We start from the raw sequence: 24,560 nt of genomic DNA on the forward strand, positions 1-24,560 counted from the left end.
TTAATTATATTATTAATCTAGAACAGTTAAGCTACCAGTCGAGCTTTAAAAAAGTAATTATACTATTTAATCTAAAAAAGTTAAGCTACCAGTCGAGCTATTAGCAACATGTTTAGGTGGAACAAGCCAGTTAATCATAAAGCAAAAGAAGTTAATCCCTATTAAATTCATGAAGAATGATTAATTAAATATGTATGCAGTGGTATTCTCGAGTCAAGCAAGGTAAGCTGAAACAGTTTGAGCAAAGCTGCAAATACCTTCACCGTTAATGCCTGTCACTTAACAGTACATTGACTTGAGATGCCTATTTCAGCACACTACATGTACTGTTTGTTCTACTTGGGAAACTTGCTGCCCTTATCTGCATCTGGTCTCCTAGGTAGATAGATAACTGCTCCGGTTTCTGCTTACTATTTCCATTCAAGTAGCTGCCATCCTCATCTGGCCCTTTAAGTGGAAGACATGGTACAAAAAATCCCTCTTCCCTTAGACATTACAGTCGCAGTGTTCACAATCTCACCTCTGAAGTTTTCCAGGTTATAAATAATTGCCATTGCTAGCTGCTTCAGTTTTTGGTCTACCAGAAATGGGCTAAAACTTCTTGAGCTGGCAGTGCCTGTTATTTACAGTCTAAAATTCTTCAGAGGTGAGACTACAATGGGTGTAAGAACATTAATGTCTGGGGAAATGCTTTTTGCAAAATGCACACAAGACCAGGTGAAAACGTCTTCAGTAGAGATTCCAAAGCAGGGGCACCTGATGTAGTAACCGAAATATGACTGTCTTTTGATTGGCCATCCCTGTAATCACACAAAAGTATTTTTAATAAAAGTTACGACCCAATGGAAAACATACAAGAACCATTCATCCATGTTGTTCAATATGGATAAGTGATCTGTGGTACATATTGGTGCTTCTGGTTTACATTGTTATGGTCTTTTTCTTATCGTGGACTTCAGGAAACTGTGAAAGCTTGAATGAAACAGAGATTGGGACTACCATAGCAGAGGAAGATCTATTTACTTCATACTAGAAATGATCATCATAAGGACCAGAACTTTATGGCGTTTGATCAGGGGCAGTGACAATAATGGATAAGGTTTAGAAGGAAATGCAGACTGTTTTTCATCTCCTCAGAGAAAAAACATTTTCTGTTTCTGAAAGAATGCAGAAACCTGAAGAGGGGACAGCCTTGAAAAGACAGCTCTGTGCTCTTCTTGAAAAAAGAATGTTAAGATGATGGTGACCAAACAAGGTCAAGCATTGTAGTCCTTCCATAACGGTTATATTGGATGAAGAATCTCAATAATCCCAGCGCTGCTCCCAAGGCTTGGTAGAGAAGCCTACTTGAATCTATCTTCTGTGGTCTTAAATTAAGTGTAATAAGACTGAAAATGAGTTACACTGAGTAAAGAGCACCAACATACTTCATTTCTCTTCACCAGAACTGAGTTACACTGAGTAAAGAGCACCAACATACTTCATTTCTCTTCACCAGAACTAACTCCTAAAACCAGCAATGGAGTCAAGCTTCTAGATAAGGGCATGTTGCCAAACCTCAAACTAGATCATTAAGGCAACTGCCTTCTGAGCTTGTCACTGATGTCAGTGTGCCTCTGTTCATTTTTGTTTCAATATTGATAGGAAACCTGAGAAAATAACCTTCTAAATCAGCAGATCAGTGGGCCTGCAAGAAAGTGTGGCTACAACTCCTGATTATCACATAAAACTGAAGGAAGAGATTCATACAAGATGACACTATGATTTTGAGAAAGCCTTGAAGGGAGCAGAGTCTTATCAATTTGGAAGTGAGGTTCCAGAAACCAAGCCGGTGCAAAATGGATATGCAGCCTATTCCTTAAATGGCCTGTACACAGGAGAGAAAAGCTTAACTGGAGGCAAACACAAATGACCTATTAAGGGGTTTTATTTAAACATAGGTGTTTTATTGATACAGTCCACAGCATAAGTAACCCAGAACTCCTACAAAAACATCATTGACTGCAATTCTGTGGTAGCAAAGTGCTCAATAAACCTGAAACCAGAAGAGGGAGGGAGGTGACTAAAGTACAAACATTTTTCTAATTACTGCTGTGGATGTTTAACTTAAAATTGCCTAAACATTTGATTTGAATTCATGTGAATATTATACATGATCCCATCCTTTGTAGACCCCTTCCTTCTAGACTAACAGGATCAGGTTAGCAAAGCTTATGGTCTTGGTTGACTAGATCATCAATAATGAGCCACAGAAGCCCCACAGCAAACCATACAAACCAGTGTGCTTCCACACTGGATTTGTCTTCACTTCAAGCCAATGAGTGGTGAGAAACTAGTGTTTAGGTCTGTACCCCTCAAGGTTGAGTCTGAATATTCTTTAACAAAGTAACTCGGAGAGAGTATGGAAAACATTAACAACTCTAGTTCTGAAGGATGCTTTGTTTTCAATTTGCCTGGTCTCTTCTTAGCACCTAGCCCCTCAAGTTTTCAAGAGGGTGATGGCCCTGTAGAAGCTATAACTCACTCAGAGTTATTAGTCCAAAAATACCTTGTTAATTCTTGTGTTGTCTAAAAATAGGCGTCTATGTTTGGCACGGCCACCAGGATCTACCAGAGGAAGTTTTGTTTTCAGTCTCCGTCAGTAATGTGACTACTGCACATGATCAAGCTCCAAGTTGTCTTTGTATTTTTTAGCAGCTTTTAGAAAGAATGCAGTCTGAAATAGTCTGGCTGGTGGATACACGAAGGGAAAACAATCTTTGGGCAGTACTTCCTTGTGCTTTCTCTCTCCACTGATATGTTATCCAAGGGTTGGAGTCTAATAAGACTTCAGACAGAACAGCTTTTACACAAGTGACTCGAGGAAAGCAGTGTCCAAATTACCTGAAAGATGTTAATGGACAACAATTCAGAAGCCAGACCTCGCTCAAGAGAGGTTTCCCTGTTAATCAGATCAGAATAGCTGATCTGCCAAAAGCTGTCTTTTAGACTGAGGTAGGAGAATCTTAGACGACATAGGGTACCAAAGAATGTGTTAAGTTTTGTACCCAAGTTTTCCCTAGATCTTTAGTTAGAATGCTAATAAATGATCCTGATCCTGAACAACTTCTCTGGAAAAGTAAAATAAGAGGTTTGCTCATTGTACTAACTCATTTAGCTTTCTAGGTCTAATATCTACTACAACCCAAACACTTTCAACCATTCTGAAGTAAAGAGTACAAAGAGACTCAAGGATGAGTTTGCCCTCCTGAAGGCAAGATGCTCCACTTGGAGTCAAGTCTAGTTCTATTGTTTCCTCCTTTCTTTGTTAACTACTGAGCAGCAAGTTATATAGGTAAAATAACAAGGCTTTTACTTATGAATCACATTAAGTTTCAAAAAGTAAAAATTCTGAAAATATTAAACAAGAATATCAAATACAAGCAAATACCCACCTTAGTCATCCATAGCCATAAGATGGTTCTGTTCTGACTACATTTTTCTGTTAGTAAGGCTTTACAAGAGCACAATTTCTGTAACTTATGCTACTTGATTAAATTTTGTTGTCCCTGAAAAAAAAAATGGATTAGAGACAGTCATGCATGATATATTAAAAGTACAGGGATTAATTATATTCAGTATATTCAGTTTCAAAAATTAAAATGCTCACCAATATTTAAGGGGCTTTTTTTTTCTTTTACCTTTTAGGGAGCATTTAGCAGTAGCAGTGACGTGTGGTCTTATGGTGTCACCTTGTGGGAGATCCTGACGCTTGCCCGTCGACCTCCTCATCAACACATGTCTCATGACCTCCTCTTCCATGCCCTTTTGGCCACACACAACCAGCAGGTTCAGTCACAAATACGCCCGTCTTCCCCAGTTAGTGAAACATACGCAACGCCACAGGTCAGTTGGAAGCATTCTTCTTCTTATCTGTAGAAACAAGGATAAAGTAGTTTTAGTATTTCCTTATGTTTTGCACTTAAACTTCATTTCGGAATAAGGGAAACAATCTAAGTTGTTGTTCAGCAGTAAAATCATATATGTTTCTTAAGTGTACTTTATCTTGCTCTTTGGTAAATTCACTTCTTTCTGCAATTTTCCAAAGATAGTCACAATTCATAACTATCATATATCAGTATGACTTGCCCTGAGTGTACTCTGAAATGAAGTGTAAGGTTAAGTATCATTCTTGAGGGAGGAAGTTTTGTAAAAAGCGGTTTTTTGGGTTTCTTCTTTCAGTTGGTGTTGATGGCTCCCACGTGGTGTCCACGTGAAATCCAGGATGTCATGACCGCATGTTGGCGCCCACAACCAGATCAAAGGCCTTCGTTTGGCACTATCCAGAGTATCCTTGACGCCTACCTCAGTGCCCCCAAGTAAAATGGAACAGTCTTCACAATTTTTTTCAGTGCTGCAAAGTGACTTCGAAGCGATGTGGGTTCAGCTCCTTTGTCATCCATCACATGATACCTCATCGCCTCAAATATCAGGAGTAATCTTTCAGATGTTGGTTTAATTTCTTTCAGTTTTCTCGCTGGGTGCCTCTTTCAACTTTTTATTTTTTGTATAGTTTGTGTTGTTGCCAGGTGCTGATTTCTTCTGCCTTTTTAAAGCCTGAAATTGGAAAAGTAAGACAGTTGTAGATGAGGGACTGCCACTGTCTGGTTGCTTCAGAAGAGACTATGGACAACATTTGAGTGATAACTTGTGTAGTGAAATGGATTTGATTTTATATATAAAAGCAGTGTTTAATATTAAGCAAGATGGTTTAAGATTGCCAGCTAGTTTAAACTACCAGTGCACGGGAACGGAATTACACTGTGCAAGGAAATCATAGCATGGTCACAAGATAGAAGTGGAAATCCAAAGGAAAATTCGCCTGGTGGGAACAATGTATGAAAAGCAAAGTGTACAGGCTTCTAAGTTCTTTGGGAATTGATATAAACACTTTAGTCTAAAACGAAATCTTTTGTGTTGGTGAAAAGCTGATAAGTTCATTATTTTTTACATAAGTTGATGTATCTTAAAGTTAAAGAAAGAATTACAAGTGATTGTGTAAATCGACCCTTCGGTACATGTTTCGAGGTAGTATGCAAAAAATCGACTCGCGCGTCAAAGATTCATTCTTGTGCCTAAATTACACTGTAAGAGATCTTACAGTCCTATCAACCTTTAAACACATGTGAACCATTTAAGTGTTAATGTACTTCAGTACTTGAAGGAGTACAGCGATTTATATAGGTAATGAACTACGTACCTGAAATTGGAGATTTATATAGTTTGTGTGGTTTTAACACAAGGGAACAACTGTATAAAAATACAAAAACGCGTATGTTACAAAAAATGGGGAAAAATTATTACTTTCTAACAGCAGTCTTGTGAAAGCGTTAAATATCAAAAACATACATATTTATATATAGTTAAGTGTTAGAACATATCAATGTAGTACTTATGTTTTAAATGTGCATTAAACATATAATAATATCCTATATATTTAGTACTTACACTATCTAGTCAAAAAAGGTTTATGTACCAGTCTTTACAGAGAGAGTACACAGTATTTTTCTTACTGTATTTGTGTGGTTGTTAAGATAAACTTAAATGTAAATATGAAAATTATTTGTATATAAGGAGTCTTCCGTGTTAGCTGTATTTTAGATAAAAACCAAACTTTCCAGTGGACCCGTATTTAATTTTTTTTTTTTTTTTTTTTTTTTGTAAAATTGGTATGATGGTTTACACGCAGGTGCAACAGTAATTTATAAAAATTTAAGAATATTTTCTGTCGTTTATCAGTCACAAATTTATCATTCACAAAGGTTTATTTGCAATGAAAAAATGTTTGCATAATCATGGTGTAATATGTATATATTTGTTTATGTATGAGTTTCTATGTAGCTCAACTATCAAAAGGTAAAACTGGCTTAACACACTTCACATTATTAATTTAAGATCTGTAAATATTATTATTATATTATTAGGTTACGTGGGCTTTTTTACAAAGCTTTTATTTTAAGGTTACCTACACTAAGGGAAATATTACATTTGTATGACGTATTTATCTAAAGGTAAACAAAAAAAAAAATTCATTTTAGCATTATGTAACTCATAAGGAAAACTAAGTAAGTTGAAGAGGAATTACTAAGACCTGCCTCAATGCCTTTTTATAGATTTGGAAATGTTTTCGGTAGATCGGTTCCAAATTAGTTTATGTACTATATAAAGGTTAATTGTATACACACCTGGTTCCAAGAGACGCGTTATTTTGGGGCCAAATGTTTTGAGAGAGAAACCTGTATTGTACTTGCTTCCTTTACATCTTCCCAATAAATCTTTAATTAACAAAGAAACAAGCAAAGTGTGGTTTTGTCCTACTTTTTTTTTTATCCTTTGAATGACGACGGAACTCGGTAAGTTTCAAACTCGCGGGGAGGAATACACAAACGATTAAAAAGAATTATTAGACAGAGAGGATAGAATTTCATAAATCGTTCTTTTCATTGCTTTACAACATTGCAGAGCAATTTGTTTTAGGCAAATATTTGAAGAGAATGAGTGACGAAATATTTAGACTGAATGGAATGGAATGGAATATAGAGTTTAGACCCAAGGTCAAACTCTGGGACCTATGGGGTCATTCAGCGCTGGAAAGGAAACAGAGTAAGTAGGTTTGAAATGTGTAACTGGAGGAAAACCTCGCAGTAGTACTATGAAATAATTGTTAGGAGAGGGTGGATAGCCAGATGAAAGAAATAATATGAATGGAGGTACAGCAAAAGGAATGAAAGGGGTTGCAGCTAGGGGCCGAAGGGACGCTGCAAAGCCTTAGTGATGCCTACAGTGCACCCCATGAGGTGCACTGATGGCTCTACCCTCCTACGGGGTACTGAGATTGAAATACCGGTTGAAGTTTACGCAGGATTAGTAAAAAAAATTTTATCGCATTTTTTTTTTTACTTATGTACCCTGTGGCTCTGACCCATAATGTATTGTTATAATGATAATTACAAGTTCGCCACGTCAAAATTCTTTCGAAGTAAAATCTAAAGGGACTGATTAACGACTGAAGTACTTGTCGAAGTTAAAGTAACAAAAAACTAATAAGTAAAAAAAAAAAGGTTTGGCACAGAATTTCCTTCTGTACCCAACGGCTCTAACGCAGCATTTGCATGTTGTGAAAATTCCGATAAGATTGAAAGAAAATACAATCGAGTTTGCCGTGTTGCTGTTGTGGGCATTATGCCAACCGTGCCAAACTGCGAGTCTACGTGAACTGGATAATGAACATAACTACCAAATTGCCCAATGCATTTCACAGTAAGAAAATTATAGTCAAGGCAAATATGTGGCCACTTGACCAAAAAAATTAAAAAAAAGTCAGGTACGACCCTGTCATTATAAAATAAAAAAAATTAATTGAAAGAGTCAACTTCACCGGAATGAGGGCGCCCATTGTAACTAGTGTCCAAAGGGTAACTGAGACTTCATTCTCCTACTTTTTTTTTTTACCAGTAAAGGTTTTAGCTTGTGTTAAATTTATTTAAACCTACAAACGAGTGAAAATAGTTTCTGGCTCCGAGTGAGAATGAAGGAGCCTGTAGAATTTAGGTTAGTAAGCAAAATTCATTGTTAAAGGAAATAATAAAGAACGTGTAAAACAAGAACACGCACATGATCGCATGGTCGTCGAATCTTACCCAAAGGCTCGATTGCCATGTGAAGGTAATAATTTTTTTATATTTTCTCATCAAAAATGTAATGGTAATGCTTGCAACAAGAGTTTCATGTAACTCAACCTGATTCCCACGCGGTTTAATCTCGGAACGAACATCAAGAGAAAATATCTGCACATAAAACTTTTCCTGAGTAAATAAATAAGAGGGGGACAAAAAATACTGATCAAGGATGAAATTTATATATCAACCTACTTATTTTCACAAGGTTTAAAAAACAGCTTTTACCAGAAGCAACTTATGACCTTGTTTTCACAAAGATGGTTAGTGTGACTTCTGGTTTCCCTGTAGAAAATTAATCAACAGCCATGGCCAAAATTCATTATTAAAATCAATATTAAATTCGCAATTATCACCCCCATTAAATACTGCTAAATTACAAAGCATAAAGACGATACACTTTTCGCGTACCGTAAGGGAAAGTGGAGAGATTAGCTGTACTGAACACCTCCACCAAACACGAAAACCAAAAGAGGGTAAGCTAATATCCTATCCGGCCCAGCCCGGTTAAAATGACACTACCGAGCAGTCCGATAATTGCTAATCTCTTAGGTTAAGTATACCTCAGTTTAACCAGACCACTGAGCTGATTAACAGCTCTCCTAGGGCTGGCCCGAAGGATCAGATTTATTTTACGTGGCTAAGAACCAATTGGTTACCTAGCAACGGGACCTACAACTTATTGTGGAATTCGAACCACATTATAACGATAAATGAAATTCTATCACCTGAAATAAATTTCTCTAATTCTTCATTGGCCGGTCGGAGAAACTACTTACTACACATGGGAATAGGCGTTTCGAGGCCATTTACGAGAAAGACTGGAGAGAAGAGATGAGATTACCTAAGGCCAATCTAGTAGAACGGTTTAAAGCAAGTTGAATATGTTGCTAAGAATATCATTTGTGTGTTTGTAGCAATGATAGTAAAAAAGTAATTATCTTCACGTTCAAATTACCCCACCTACTTAGCGCCGGTTTAAAGTGCCCAGCCCAGTACCCCTACTTGAGCATGCAGATTCTAAAGTACCTAGTTCAAGCTTCCGGACATAACGTAGCGTTAATACGGTCGGAACTAGCCATCTCAATCCACTCTACATTATGCTACTGGCGTTGTTTGCATAGATTTAATCATCATCTAAGTAATTTGCCATGGCTTAAAATTGTCCAGGATAGTCTTTTAAACTGTCGGTTTGTTTAAACGCGCTGAACATGTTAAGTATACCTTAGTTTTACCAGACCACTCAGCTGATTAACTGCTCTCCTAGGGCTGGCCCGTAGGATTAGACTTATTTTACGTGGCTAAGAACCAATTGGTTACTTAATAACGGGACCTACAGCTTATTGTGGAATCCGAACCACATTATAGCGAGAAATGAATTTCTATCACCAGAAATAAATTCCTCTAGCGAGTGCTAGCCCACAACTCTACCGACTCGCCCAACGAGGAACTGCGCTGAACATGATGGGAGATATCACCTACAGAGCAAAGTGGATTCCATCTGTTCACAAAACACGAGTGTTCAAGCGCATGCGCTGAAAATGTTTCATTAGAGCAAAATGTTCGTCTAAACGCTCCTGGAGCCGAAGTGTCATGCCACCTCAAGTTTCCCAAGAACTAAAAAGATATGAAAACTTGAATGTTAAAAAACCTAAAACAGTTACGACACGGAAGAACAATTCGGTCAAAAATACGATAAACCTCCTGATAAGGAAATTAGGCCCTCCAGAAGGCCCAAATTGGGGCCAAAAAGGAATGCTTCCAAGTCAACAAGGAATGATAAGACATCACTGAATAACTCTGCGTCGGACTTGACATAATTCCACAGAAATAGCAAGTAAAGACTTTCCACGATACAGAATGAGAGTATTTTACAAAGTTATAATTTCGACAACCTGTTGCCAGAAATGTTATTGAAGCTAGAGTTCAAAACAGCTAAGTGGACAAGAGCTAAAGTTTTTGCGTTCTGCTCTTTAAATAACCAAAGCGGATATGCAGTTTTAATAATCCTCTTCCACGAGATTATTCTGTTATTGTTTCAGAAGTTGCCTCCAAAAATGGCACCGTTTAATATGAACGAAACGGGATTTCAACTTATTTCCATTAAAAAAACCTCTGCTGATATCAAAGTCACTACCAATCTCAAAATTATTTTTTCTACGTCTCCATATGTATAATTATTATAAAGGTCTGCTTTAACGTAGCATTTTAATTTTATAATAATGTTTCAATATACAATTAATCTTCAACGACGAAAAAAATCAATGATTGCGTTTTTTGTAATTTTAATGTCCGAATTACACACGATAAAGATGGTTTCTTATTTACATGCAACCTAGTCAGGTTAGAACAGAACAGAATATAGAATTTAGGCCAAAGGCCAAGCGCTGGGACCTATGAAGCCATCCAGCGCTGAAAGGGATTGAGTCAAATGCTTGAAAGGTGTAACGGGAGAAAACCTCGCAGTTGCGCTATAAATCAATTGTTAGGAGAGGGTGGAAAATAAGATGGAAGAAAGAGAATATGAACGGAGATACAGCGAAAGGAATGAAAGGGGTTGCAGCTAGGGGCCGAAGGGGCGCTGCAAAGAACCTTAAATAATGCCTACAGTGCACCGCACGAGGTGCACTGACGATACTACTCACCTACGGGATAGTCAGATTAGGTAGACCATGGTGTCCTTTACATACGATAAGAGGTTTGGTTAGGGGTTAGGGGTTAGGGTACATCCCTGTGCTTTAAGGTACCCTATATTCAGGGTAGGCTGGGGCCGACCCCCAAGTCAGGTTGAAGTTAGGTCAAGTGAGGAGAATGTTTGGTTAGGATGCATCCTTGCACTTCACTCATTTTCCTTTCCCATTCCCACACCCGGCCCCCTGTTTTTGGCGTGGGGCGGGGCGCCGTTTACCCCATTATTGTCTGGCATGGGGGGATGTTGACTGGGTCAAATTAACTAAGCATTTCCAACGGAAATGAAAAAGAAATTCGACGCAAAAAACCAAAACTGTCATGGAAAATATCCTCAGTTCATACTATAGTACTCTATTTTGGTCAAAAAGCAGGATCTGCCCAATTGACTTCCCTAATAATAATAATAATAATCGCCCAAAAGCACAACATCACAGCTGCCTGCTGGAAAGGTTTTCATAACCCCGAAGAAAAAGGAGAGAGAGAGAGAGAGAGAGAGAGAGAGAGAGAGAGAGAGAGAGAGAGAGAGAGAGAGAGTTGGGATGTGGGAGGTAGGAACCTTCAGGCGTGTAAACAAAGGTTTCTCTCTGCCTGCCATCCTTAACAGCGATATGGAGGCTCCAACAAACCTCCGTAAACTAAACGAGTGGAGGAGGTCCTCCTCAGGAGGAGGCGGCGGCTTTTATGCGGTTGCCCTCCGTGCTAAATGGGATCTTCCTAGACCTAGACCGTGCCATGGTCTAAGACACACACAGGTGTTCCGCGTAAAATATATGTGCTGTACAGTAGATACTTTTATTTCCTTGCGGAGGGTCGTTACGTGTTAAAGACTGATGGATAGGCTTAGGCATAATCTCGGCTATTTATTATTCTCGGACCTGACGCGCAAGAGCGTGCGCTAACACACACACACACACACACACATACATACACACACGTACCTTCTGGGCGTCTGGGACCATAGCTTTTCTCTGCCACTTCCAGATCCATTAAGGATAAGACTCCCTTACTCTTGTTTACTTTTTTCCTCTTTACTCAGCTTTCTTATCAGGGATAAGTTTGTTCCTACCTTGCTTGTCTTGTGGTTTTTACTGTAATGCTTAGTGAGCTACGTGAAGCTGGTGCAGTTTTTTCGCCAATAATTTTTGAGAAAAACCAGTTTCACAGTGATTTAAATAAAAATTATTTTACGGTGATTTGAATAAAAGCCGGTTACCAGTGATCTAAATAAAAACCGGTTTCCAGTGATTTGAATAAAACCACTTAACAGTGAATTCAATAAAACCCCGTTTTACAGTAATTTCAAAAACCGGTTTACAGTGATCTGAACTATATAATCGAAAATAAGGAAATACTTCCTTTTTTTTTTACAGTGAAGGGTTTAATGATTAATCAGGGTCTGAGAAAGCCATTACCTAACCCCTTCCACAACTACCCCACGGTAGTTTAGCTGATATTATTGGCAATAAACTGGAATCACCGAGAATAATTATCTCGCGGAATACTCATACATGCATACATACTACATATAAATACAGATAAAAAGACATTATAATTATATATACGTATATATATTGTACATACACAGCTTTACATATACATAACACTACATGCCTTCCGGTTACTCGAGATGTGCACAGTACAATATTTGTGAAGTAACTGAAATGACTCATTTACAAACAACAAAAAAACATACTGAATACTAAATTCACATTACTTGCAAATGATAAAACGAATTCAGAAAATAATGTGAATGTCTACCGTAGGAACCCAGAGCTCTTGACAGATCACGGCATATGGGAGGACTTGGGGGGATGGGGGGATGGTTTAGAGGTTTTGGTTAGTGCGTAAACACAGGGAGACAAGCCTGACATAATGAAGATGTACGATGACTTACAGCGCAAAAAAACAGAGTAAACAAAACGTCTCCTGAATATTAAGGTAGAGTTCCCTCCCTGATGTCCCAAGATGGTCCATCGCAATTGGAAATATTAGATTCACTCTACGAGTTTTTTTTTTTGTCTGAAGTTAGAATAAATATATTGTTCATTTAAATACTGCAGGTTAGGAAAATGTCAAGTATAACTATGATACGCATTTTAATTATCGCAAGAACATTCATAGCAAAATACATCTGGTTAGGAAAACGTCTAAATGCAAACAGTACACAGTAATACACACACACACACACATATATACACATATATATATATATATATATATATATATATATTATATATATATATATATATATAATATATATATATATATATATATATATATATATATATATATATATATATATATATATATATATATATATATATATATATATATATATATATATATATATATATATATGTATATATATATATATATATATATATATATATATATTATATATGTATATATATATATGTATATATATATATATATATATATATATGTATATATATATATATATATATATATATATATATATATATATATATTATATGTATTACTATTGACACGTCTAGACATTTTATTAATCTGAGGTAAATTTGTTGTAAATTATTGTAATAATTTAAATGAGTATTACAAACTACAAATATAATTATACATAAAATTAATTTTGAAAAATTATGCAGCTGCTGTTAACTACAGCTTTGCCTAAACATACCCCAACCATTACCTTATGTTGGGCAATGTAGATCAATTTCCATTAGCATTATGTCGGTAAACTAAATTAGATGTAAGTTTGCTACTGTCAAATTTATTCAAGCGAATTGCATGTTTAAAGCTTCATGGAATAGACTTCCTTTACTACTGCATTTAAGCGCATTATTTTTACTAAGTCTCATTTTTATTATTTGAACGCCATCAAGATCAAATATTTCCAGTTTAACAATTTCTGAAGTTTGTCATCAATTATGCACTTCCTTCGGGCTAATATGTCACAGGAAGAACGGTGCGGAAAAAATTATGCATTGGTTTCCCAGAATTTCCAATTTATGGAATTCATAAATAAAAAAAAAACTACCATTTCAATCCTTTAGGGTCCTACGTAAACTTCATAAAAAACACGGCGAAAATGATCTATAGAAAGGACAGGTTTCTGAAGACCTGGCGAGATGTAATTTCTGCTTGGCTAATCGGGAGTTCCCCTTAGACCTGGCAGGCAGGCGGATTATAAGATATACCTTCACAGGTGTCGAAATGAGACGACGAGATCCTGTTGAATTGGAAGTTCAAGCGAGCGGCGAAAGCAGTCTCCGATTCAACAACTTGACGTTAAGAGGATTGAAAAGAGGCAGCCTGGCGTGATTTGATGTGTGATGTGTGGAGGAGAGAGAGAGAGAGAGAGGTTCTCCAGAGAGAACGAGAAACCCTGATGTATGGAAAAGGAGAGAGAGAGAGAGAGAGAGAGAGAGAGAGAGAGAGAGAGAGAGAGAGAGAGTTGCCAGTTACTCTCTTAACGGGATGTTAACGTTCTCCAACATTTACATATAACGATAGAAACCCTGCGTATGTATGGAAAAGGAGAGAGAGAGAGAGAGAGAGAGAGAGAGAGAGAGAGAGAGAGAGAGAGAGAGAGAACGGATGTTAAGTTGCCAACATTTACTCATTAACTGTTAACGTTCTCATACAAACATTTATAAATAACGAAAGAGAGAGAGAGAGAATAGAGAGAGAGTTGCCAGTTACTCATATGTATTAAAACATTTATAAATTACGAAACCTGTGTAGATTTTAAAACGAGAGAGAGAGAGAGAGAGAGAGAGAGAGAGAGAGAGAGAGAGAGAGAGAGAGAGAGAGAGAGAGAGTTGCCAGTTACTCATTTAGTTTGGACGCCCACGTCCTCATGCGAACATTCAGAAATAGCGAGAGAAACCTGTGTATTACTGATATATATTACGACTAATTAATGAAACCAGACTTGTAAATATATAAATGAATGTTTATCGGTTAATTATAAGGTATTCATATATATAGGACATACTGCTGTACCTCGTTGTAAATTAGCTTACTGATATCCTAATCTTTAAGCACCGTAACTGCCGGTGCTAAAAATTACAATATCTGTAACAATTACTCAGTAATTACTCTTGCATCAAGGATGAGAATGCTTAAAAGTAGCAAAGTCAGAACTGCTAATTGACACACACACATACACACACACACACACACACGCAGAACCATTTCTGCTGCTGGTAGGACGTGTCTGCGAAGTGCTCTGTGAAAAGTGCCTGACTTGCGCGATGTTCAAAGAGAATACGAAGGAGAGGAAGGAAAAAGAGAAACTAAATACTGTAGAAATTCAATCATGTCAAGGGAAGATCAAACTATCATACGAACATTATCTCAAAATTATCTAAGCAGCACGTAAAGATGGAACACTAAATAAAATACTGGAGAAGGATGAGTCAACCCAAATCGAGTGTGTCAGCATCCTGCGGACATTGCTCTGTGGAAGTTGATAAGGAAGGAACTTGTGAAATGTGTGACGTATGGTTTCATTAGATACACACCCATACTTCGTAGTGATAACATATTGTACATCTGTAATAACTGCAAGAGGCCTGAACACAGAACACAAAAAACTAATTGAAGATGAACTTGAAGAATAAAAAGAAAACATATTAACAAAGTTGATTCAGGACTCCGCTCAGAAAACTAGTGACGTAATGATCAACATAGATGAAATCCAAAACAGAATTGATAATGTTGGTAAAGATGTAAAGACCATGAAAAACATGGACAAAACTTATGCTGAATCACTAAAGAACTTATGCTGAATCACTAAAGACAAAAAAAGTGCTTCTGATCAAATCTGCATACGAAGAGAACACAACAGCTAATGAAAAGAGACAAATTATGAGTGTAATACCGGCGCCAGTTGAACACGTTAAAACAACAAGGGATGGACATTTATATGTAAGATTTCCAGACAGGAAAAACTTAGAAAAGGCAAAAATGGAGAATCGGAAAATCAACAATACATCAGTAAATGAGAAGGGTAAACTTAAACCAAAAATAAAAGCAGTCTTTGTCCCGAAGGATGAAGATGACATTGTCGATAACATAGTAAAGAAAAATCCATGGATGGGTAGCCTCATTTCTGAAAATGACGACCTGAAAATTGTAAAGGAAATGATGCCCTACCAATAGTATAAATGTCAGGAATTTGGTCACTGTGCAACAAATTGTAGAAATGACCAACCTTGCCCTAGATGTGGTGAAAATCACAAATCAAATGAATGTGCTAGCAACATCCTAAGTGTAAAACTTGTTTAAAGAAAGGTCATAGTGATACTAAACATAAAACATATGATGGCAATAAGTGCACAGTATATAAAGAATATGTGTCAAAGGTGAAAAATAATACGGATCATGGTTCTGACTTATAATCTTCTGTGCAATTTAATACAAGAAGAAAGCACATTAAAAAAGAACTAAAGACTCTCCTCGTCTGCAGGAGCTACGATACTAACGAGAAAACACTGAAAGACAATTATAAAATATAAGAAGCACCTTATTTTGAAAACGTACAAGGGCCCGCCGGAGAAGGAATTATCCCTGTGGAGGGCTGTACCTAAAACCAAATAAAGTGAAACACACGAAAGCGCGTTTGATGGTTGCAAACCACCGCCAAGGTCGGATAATCCACTCCCTACCATAATAAAGTCCCTTATCCCCAAAAAGTTACAGTAATATCGCTGTACTTGAAAATATGTAAAGTACAATATGTATGTAAATTGTCTCAGTTCAGTCCTTTCTGGATGTTAATGAATTACGGAGATGAACTTTGCTGGTCCGATGGTATAGTGGTTAGTGTCGTGGTATGCCACTCAGATGTCGCGGGTTTGCGTCTCCCCCCGGGCCATGAAAAATCACTGGCTCTGTATAAAGATCAATTACTGCCGCAGTGTGGGGTCTGCGGTGGGAGGTTGAAACCAACATTCTTTAGAAGCTTGAATTTTAAGTCAATGGCCCCTTTGGTGTGCTTGCTCCACGTGAATAGGTTTCATCTACTGAAATAATAATTACAAACACAATGGCTGGCATGAACAGCAATAAACTACATTAACACTGGAACGGAAACGGGAATTCGTCGATGTTTTGCGATGTTCCTAAAAACTAACTTTACCAGGCACTTTCAAGGAGTAATATCGGTAGGCATACGTGCAGTTCCTGAAGGCGCTAATGCCCATAAAATCTATGGACACCCTTTTCACATAGCTTTATAGTAATATACATAAAATGTCGATGGTAATTTTCATTCCAAATCACTCATAATGACTGGCGTAAATGGTCATCATATTTCTGCAACAGCTAGTTACTGGGATAATCACACCTTCAGTATTTTCATTATGTTCCACCCCTCCTCTCCCATGGTTACTACCGAAAGTGAAGGTTGTTTATATATTAGTTACTACCAAAGGTTAAAGTCATACACACATATATATAATGTATTATATATATATATATATATATATATATATATATATATATATATATATATATATATATATATATATATATATATATATATACAGTACTATTGGGAAACCATCAAGTCTGCTGACCTCATATGTTGTGGATATGTTGTGGAACAGGCAAAATTTCAACCCCTTAAAAATGGTAAATCCATTAATTTCCTGGTCACGATCATCTTGTTTTTAATCACTTACAAAAAACAATTTATAAACAATGAACACTCCCAATTAAATCGGTTAGGATCATTTATCAGAGTTAATCGAAAATAAATATTCTCTAAGTATTCGAAGAATTAAGAATAACTGGCCACTGTACAACCCTTGAACTTTCATTAACCCATATTAGTTCAAATTAACAAACAACGATTAATCCCACGTGTAACGAAATCGTACTCTTTATTTCCACTGGGAGATCAACTCCGTAACCGAATTCAGTCAATAAAAAGAATAAAAAATCACGAGACCTCACGCAAAGCTTCGAAACATTTTTCGTAAAATGATTTACCGACAGCCGCAACTTTTACGGTACGGTAGCCTGGACAGACTCACTCCCATCTCCACCCCCTCCCTACACAAACGGCCTGCCACCCACCCACACCCACACACACACAGACGGGCAGACATACGAAATAACTGGAACGAAGTTTTGTCTAGTTTCATTTCATCAATTCGGACTTTCCAGTTTTTGGCAGTTCCATTTCGGTGGGAAAATGAAAATGGATGCGGAAAGAAGAGCTTGAAAAAAAAAGAATAACGCGATCAATCACGGTTCATTCTGGCATTTACGGCAACAATGTGGAGGTTTACGGCAACAATTTGTGGCGGAAGGCACTTTCGTGTATTTCGTGAAGGTGTTTAACGAGAAAATAAAGAGCCAGCGCGTTTTCTTTGTCTTTTCAAGTTATTGTTACGAGGGGTAACGGCGAGAAAGTCGCTCCTATGAGATAAAAGCAAGGATAGAAACTTACTGAATATGGTTGTCTTGACCCTGCTTCTTTCAGAAATTCAAAGGACTGCTGTAGGTCGCTGAAGAACCGCCTGATGAGTAGTATTTGTCTGTAGAAGGAAAAAAAAAGTTTACCTTAGTAAGTTAAACAAGGTTGTAGACTACTTTTTATTTCTGCACGAATTCTGGACAATCAATGCATTAGTTTTCTCATTATTATTATTATTATTATTATTATTATTATTATTATTATTATTATTATTATTATTATAACAAGATAAACCCTTATTCATTTGAACTAGTCTACAAGGGCCAATGAATTGACGTTCAATATTCCAAAGAATAAGGTGTTCATACGAGTTTTCAACATTAGAACATTTTACTGCCCTAAAATGGAAAACTGAAGTATCTGCCAATTTTTCGAAATTGAGATATGCCACTTATTGGGCTCGTGAAACTCTAATACACAAGTTACTAGAGTTCCAGAATGATTCTTCAATGCTTCATTTAGGGGTCCCATTTCCAGTATCTGCAAAATCAGTGGTAAAGCAAGGGAAAACTGCGATATCTACCATTTTTCCTCAGCTTTGTATTTCTGCAGATACTGCAGTCTTCCATTTTAGGGCAGTTTAGTACAGTGTTACCTCTACTGATATTAAACTCGACTAGCGCATTTCTTGCAAATTCTAGAATTAACGTATGGCAGAAACGTAAGTGAAAATAAATAACACAACTGCTTCGTTAGAACTTCACTTACGTTTACGCAGAGTATAGTTCACGGACTGGAAAATTTGAACACACAAAATGGATGGGAAATTTTGAAATTCCGACAGACAGAGTTACATTTGCAACAGCATTAATAGATAACTCTTTACCTCAGTGCCGGTCCCAAGCCCGGATAAATAGGGAGGGTTGGAGTCAGAGGGCAATTATGAATGAAACCGTTGAAGACAGAAACAGCTAGGGCGAGGCTCATTATAAACAGCGACCCCGAGTTTAACATGTCATCACATCAGTTATACACTAGTAATTCCAGATGTGCAGGAACTGTCATATGTGTCCTAAGTTTATAAGACAAATTTGCTAAAAATAGTTCGCATATATTATAGGTCAAATATCTGACAAGACTTCATTTAAATAACAGCAGTTTAAAATTCCTATTGATAAACTCAAAGTTTGATTATGGGGATGGTCGTACTTTTCAACTAAATTCGCACAAGTTCTGTGCTGGGATCACCTAATTTCAAAATATCAACACGATGAGCAAATCTGATACCATTCCTGAACAAAAGAATGTGAAACAAACTATTCAGTGAGCTTTGCAGCCAAGAAAGCAATTACACACTTCTAGTTTATCATTCAATTATAAGCTCCCATTAAGTGTTCTTTATTCTACCAATACTGACAATTAATTTTGAAAACAAGGACAAATTTTTCAACTACTGGTCAACAGTACTCCAGTCGTCACCAGTTTGCTAAGCATAACGAGTAAGCGTAAGATATTCCGAAAAATATGAAGCTGGACAAAAAAACCAGCATACACAACTCGAATCATAACATTTTAATAAAAATAACCTTTAAATATTCCATCATCTAACTGTTAATGGCAAATTCCTCTAGTTTACTATAGTGTGAACACGCTCTGTTCTATAAACCTGTCTTGAGACAATCATGGCCTATCTAATGTATAAAATGAAGACCTTCAAAACCCACAGATGCATAAACCGAATATACAAGCATCATAAAGCCTTCAAGAATTTCTCCTATAATGGACAGTGTCTTAGAAATACTGGTTATTCCTACCAAGTTCCCCTACGACTTGTGATGAAAATAACTTCAAGGAGTTCCTTCACTTCCACCAACATCGCTCAACCCTTTTATTTTCTACAGCTCTTTTCCATCTCGCTTCTACGAATTTCTGTTCCAACAAGATTTCATTGAGCATTCTCACAACGCAGGGTTCCAGTTTTCTTCAGTGTCTTTCTACGATTACTGTACAGAATTGTCTTACTTCGCAGAATGTGGAAGGGTTTAGGTAACTTACCCTATCTGCGTATATTGTCCCTAACAGCTGAAAACAAATAAAACGCGAGATCACGAAATGAAAACCGCCACTTCGAACGATATTGTGCAGGGCAGAATCCTTGATGAAAGAGAGAGAGAGAGAGAGAGAGAGAGAGAGAGAGAGAGAGAGAGAGAGAGAGAGAGAGAGAGAGATATTGGATAAGTAAAGATAAAATTTATTGTTACATTGTGGGAATGTAATGATTGCAATATGTCAAAAATTATTTGTTTGGAAGTTAAATTTGCAAAAGGACTAATCTTTATGTGTATATTTGTATTTTTCCTAGGTGTACAAACCTCCACCTTTCATAAATGGAAGAGTCCTCCTACTGCGCATGCGCTGGACTTGAACTCGCTTGACAGTCAAATTGGTAATCGAATAAGTTTACCCATTAAAAATCATTTTAAAGATAAATTTTATTAAAAAGTCTATCAAAATACTGAAAACACTTTGAGAGCTTTAGTGGTATCACTGACCCACAACAAATAGAATGCATGAAAAAACTTATGAAAATTTGTTGGCAATGGTAATGACTAAGTCTCCTATACATACTTGGTTACATATATTAAAAACTCACACTAGTTTATTCAAACTTCAAGCAAAAAAATAAAGGTAATCATCAATAATTATAATGTTAGTTAAGTTGGGGGGGAGGGGTACAGGCAGAATAAAAATCCTTCAAGTTTAGGCAGTATTCCTTATGTACAGCAAAATATAAAGAATACTTCCAAATGAATGTTTACCAAATGTTTAAACAATACAGATAACGTAACAATATGTTATCCATGCAGTTTTTAAGTTGATCTTGTCCATTTAACAATGTTTTATAAATACAGCCAACATATCAATCACTTTTTGTTTTAATACTGCACTTTCCTACATACATATATTTATATTAAATTATTGGCAAGCAGTTTGACTCTTCTAGTAAATGTGTCATGTATCCTTTTACACACACACACACACACACAATATATATATATATATATATATATATATATATATATATATATATATATATATATATATATATATATATATATATATATATATATATATATATATATATATATATATATATATATATATATATATATATATATATATATATATATATATATATATGTCCTTCTGTTGGTCTGAGCCCACGGGACGGCGTACTTAACTAAAAAAAAAAAAAAATTCCCTTCGATAACATATATGAAAATATATTATTTCCGAGGTAGAGCGAATTGGATATTAAAGGACGTTGGTAGCTTTCTGATTGTATATGAATCACGGTGATGTGATAAAAGTCATAGATATATATATATATATATATATATATATATATATATATATATATATATATATATATATATATATATGTCAATCACTGCTTATTTTCATTTTGTCATTTATAGTGGTTGCATTGCATGATCCTGGTGTGCTGCAGTTTTTTCTGAGTAATATAGCAGATTTATATGTGAAATATGAATTTGACTTTAAGAAATGTTCTAACCCTGTCTCTCTAGATTTCAACAGAAATTGGGGCTGTATCAGAACTGAGGGCGTTTGCCTAAGTAAAAAAATGAAAAAGGATGTCATTGCCTCTTAAAAATAACGGTTTTAACAACTGCACAAGGACACAGGTTTATCAACATCCGTCGATCCACATGTGTGAGTTTGGCATAAATGTTGAAAGCAACAGATTCACAACCCTTACAAAGTTAATCTTGGTCAAAACCTTGAAGCAGGCACTAAGTACAATTAGGTTAAGAAGGGCAGGGTCACAAAGCAGGCAAGAAAAGGTTAGGGTCATTTTGGTAAGGATGTATTTCGGCAAAAACCACTGGCAAAAGTTTTGGGCAATGGTTAATCAATTGGGGGGTGAAATGCCCTTCTCTCACTCGGTCAGTCATGTAGAATGGTGTATCCTAGGTTAGGTTAGGTTGTATCCTTATAAGCACAAATCATACACTATATAGTAATTAATTCATGAAGGTGAAGTACAAACTCCCCTGGTCAGACTGGTTACTGCACCCTGCGTTAGGTTATGTTTTTTGAGGTTTTATGGACTTATTACTGCCAAACTTTAACTGTTTTTCCACATTTCTTATTACAACTGGTTCTGGTAATTTTATGCTGGCTGTACACGGTGAGCTAGGCTATGGCAGTTGATGTTTTCCTATGTTATTTTACTTGCTTCACAATAATTTCAAGTAATACTTTGTCGGCCAGCTGTAACTAAACGGTAATTGACTTTGAAGGCTACACGACGGTACCAACAGGTCCCCTGCACCGACCTATACAGTTCAAAGGTAAATAACACTTTAGCTACAGCCGACCGGCAAAACATTACCTTAAACTCTTGTAATGAAAGTAAAATGACATAGAAAAATGTCAACTGCCATACTCTAGCTCGACTGGACACTATTCGAAGCTTTCGGTCGGGGCGAAGAAACGTAAATGGTAAACAAAGTTTACAGTTTAGCTACAGCCGACCGGCAAAATATTACCATTTCTGCTTTCAGTTTTGGGGTGGTGGAACGGCGCTTCGCACCTTATCCACATTTTGAAATATTCTTGGTAAGCTCGTATGTTCTGGCAGGCGGGAATGTTGCACTGCATGCACTAGCAACAGGGATTACAGAAAATGTAAAAAGAATATTACTTTAAATTCTTGTAAAGCAAGTAAAACAACATAGGAAAACATCAAATGCCGCAGTCTAACTCACTGTAGAACACCGGCTTAAAATACTACTCTCTCAGTTGAATAACTTGGAGGCATCGAGCTCCCCTGTACGACCGCGCATGTGATAGGGCCTGGAATCAGCAGTAGCAGCAATAAATGAAAAGTGCCTTTGAAACAGCTCCTGTCGTCCATTTATTCGCCCTTTTTTTTTTACACTTTTTTGTTTTCCAAATGACATATATAACAGGAAATACAACAATATGGTGCTCACACCTTTTTCCAAGTTATTTACCCCAACCAAACCCCGAATTCCCAACGGGTCCCACTTACCCTTAGCTATTCTCTAAAGTGTTTTACCCCACCCAGAACTCCGATTCCCAACGGGTCCCCTTAACCGTCGGCTACAGTTCTATGATAATTTACAGCTTAATTACAGCCGAGCAACAAAATATTACTTTAAATTCTTGTTCAGCAGGTAAAGTTCAATAGAAAAACTGCCATAGTCTAGCTCATCGCAGACAGCCGGCTTAGATCTACCCTGGTTTTTAGTTATTAGCAACTCAACCATATATTTTTTCATCAGATTCTCAGGTGTTTCCGACATGCAGCACCATTAATATTGGTAGTATAAACCTGATTTTGTTTTTCCCTGCCAAAAAACCAGTTCCCATTGTGGACTCCCATAACAGCTAGACAGTGATAGGCCTAGATTAGGTTAAGAGGAAGTTGTTGTGTGGACAAACTGGTTTCCCTCCAAAAAATCTGTGATTAACATTGCGTAAAACAACAAATGAAGAATGAAAAATTAAAATCCTGGTGGTATTCTCATGCTTAAAGTGTTAGTGGTAAAATTTTCAAGGGGTTAGGATTAAAGGGAGAACAATACACAGATCTCAGTGCCATTAGTTATGTTAGGCAGTAGCCTTGTGATTACCCCTGCCGCATTTCCTGATTTTCTATTTTTTGTGTCTTTTCATGATAACTCGGATGAACCATGCATTTTCCGAGCTCTGAAGTGTTTTGAAGATAGGCTATCCTACACTGCTTCTGGGCACTTTTAATTTGTTACCACCAATCAAAAATAAGTGTTCCACTGTGGTCTACCATAACCTTACATACAAGTGTAGGTGAAAACATGGAAGCGTGGCTTACCAGATTTATGGTCAACAAGCGCATGGGCCTAAAACACTTTCAAGAAAAATATATGATTCAGGTGTCTGGATAAAAATTACTTTGCCATATCATCACTATACATTTGTTTGCCTAGCTATTCATTCCAGAAACTATAAACTATAACTGACAGATAAAAGGGGGAGATACTAACGGCCCGAATGAAGGATGATACCAGGGCCTTCACGAATCAACAGGTGATAAAACAGTCGCGTCTGCTGTTAGGCCTATTATGAAAAATATCAGGTGATAAAACAGCCTCTACGGTTAGGCCTATTATGCAAATAGCCCCAATGACAAAAGGCCCCTATCGCCAATAACGTTAATTTTGCATACAAATGCCTTCGGTAAAGCTATTCCGAAAGAGAATAGGGTACTAACCTTACGCTAGAGATATGGAGACCACCGTAACAAAGGTTTATTAATGGCCCGTTTTCTTTCAAGTGGCTGACTACAATGATCTTAAAGTTCAAGGAAACTGATGTCACAAAAAGCACGATACGACTCGTTAATGATCCTTTTTCTCTGTTAATTCAATAATTATTAGTATATAACTCACAATTTACTGCCTTAAATTACAGAATCGTCTGTGATTAAAAAGCATATTCCGCTCTCTTGGCAGACATCACTGAATTCCGAATGTAGGGATTGCTGAAAAAAAAACTTGCACGATTTTATCAAATGACATTTAAATTTTGTTTTCTAGCAGTACATGAGGGTTTTATAGTTCCCTGTGTGTAAATACTGTAATGCATAGTTACAAAGTTCTGATCTCGCGTCCTAATTGTTTCAAGAATGAAATTTTAACTAGTTTACCCATTCG

At 36.7% G+C, this 24,560-nt stretch overlaps 1 protein-coding gene and 1 long non-coding RNA gene across 2 annotated transcripts in view; one reads left to right on the forward strand and one right to left on the reverse strand.

Annotated features, from left to right (window-relative positions):
• Positions 1-6,332, forward strand: part of LOC136839215 (discoidin domain-containing receptor tyrosine kinase B-like) — a 336,084-nt gene extending 329,752 nt beyond the window's left edge. The window contains 2 exon segments of the mRNA XM_067104952.1: positions 3,688-3,885; positions 4,222-6,332. Coding sequence (XP_066961053.1) covers positions 3,688-3,885; positions 4,222-4,362 — 339 coding nt within the window. The 3' untranslated portion in view covers positions 4,363-6,332.
• Positions 1-24,560, reverse strand: part of LOC136839219 (uncharacterized) — a 616,302-nt gene that overhangs the window by 371 nt on the left and 591,371 nt on the right. The window contains exons 5-8 of the long non-coding RNA XR_010853258.1: positions 17,851-17,938; positions 4,129-4,596; positions 3,681-3,912; positions 3,435-3,548 (exon numbers count right to left, since the gene is read on the reverse strand). This is a non-coding gene — a long non-coding RNA (uncharacterized lncRNA). The remainder of the gene's footprint in view (positions 1-3,434; positions 3,549-3,680; positions 3,913-4,128; positions 4,597-17,850; positions 17,939-24,560) is intronic.

This window comes from Macrobrachium rosenbergii, chromosome 6 (genome assembly GCF_040412425.1).
Source record: "Macrobrachium rosenbergii isolate ZJJX-2024 chromosome 6, ASM4041242v1, whole genome shotgun sequence".
NCBI classification, from domain to species: domain Eukaryota; kingdom Metazoa; phylum Arthropoda; class Malacostraca; order Decapoda; family Palaemonidae; genus Macrobrachium; species Macrobrachium rosenbergii.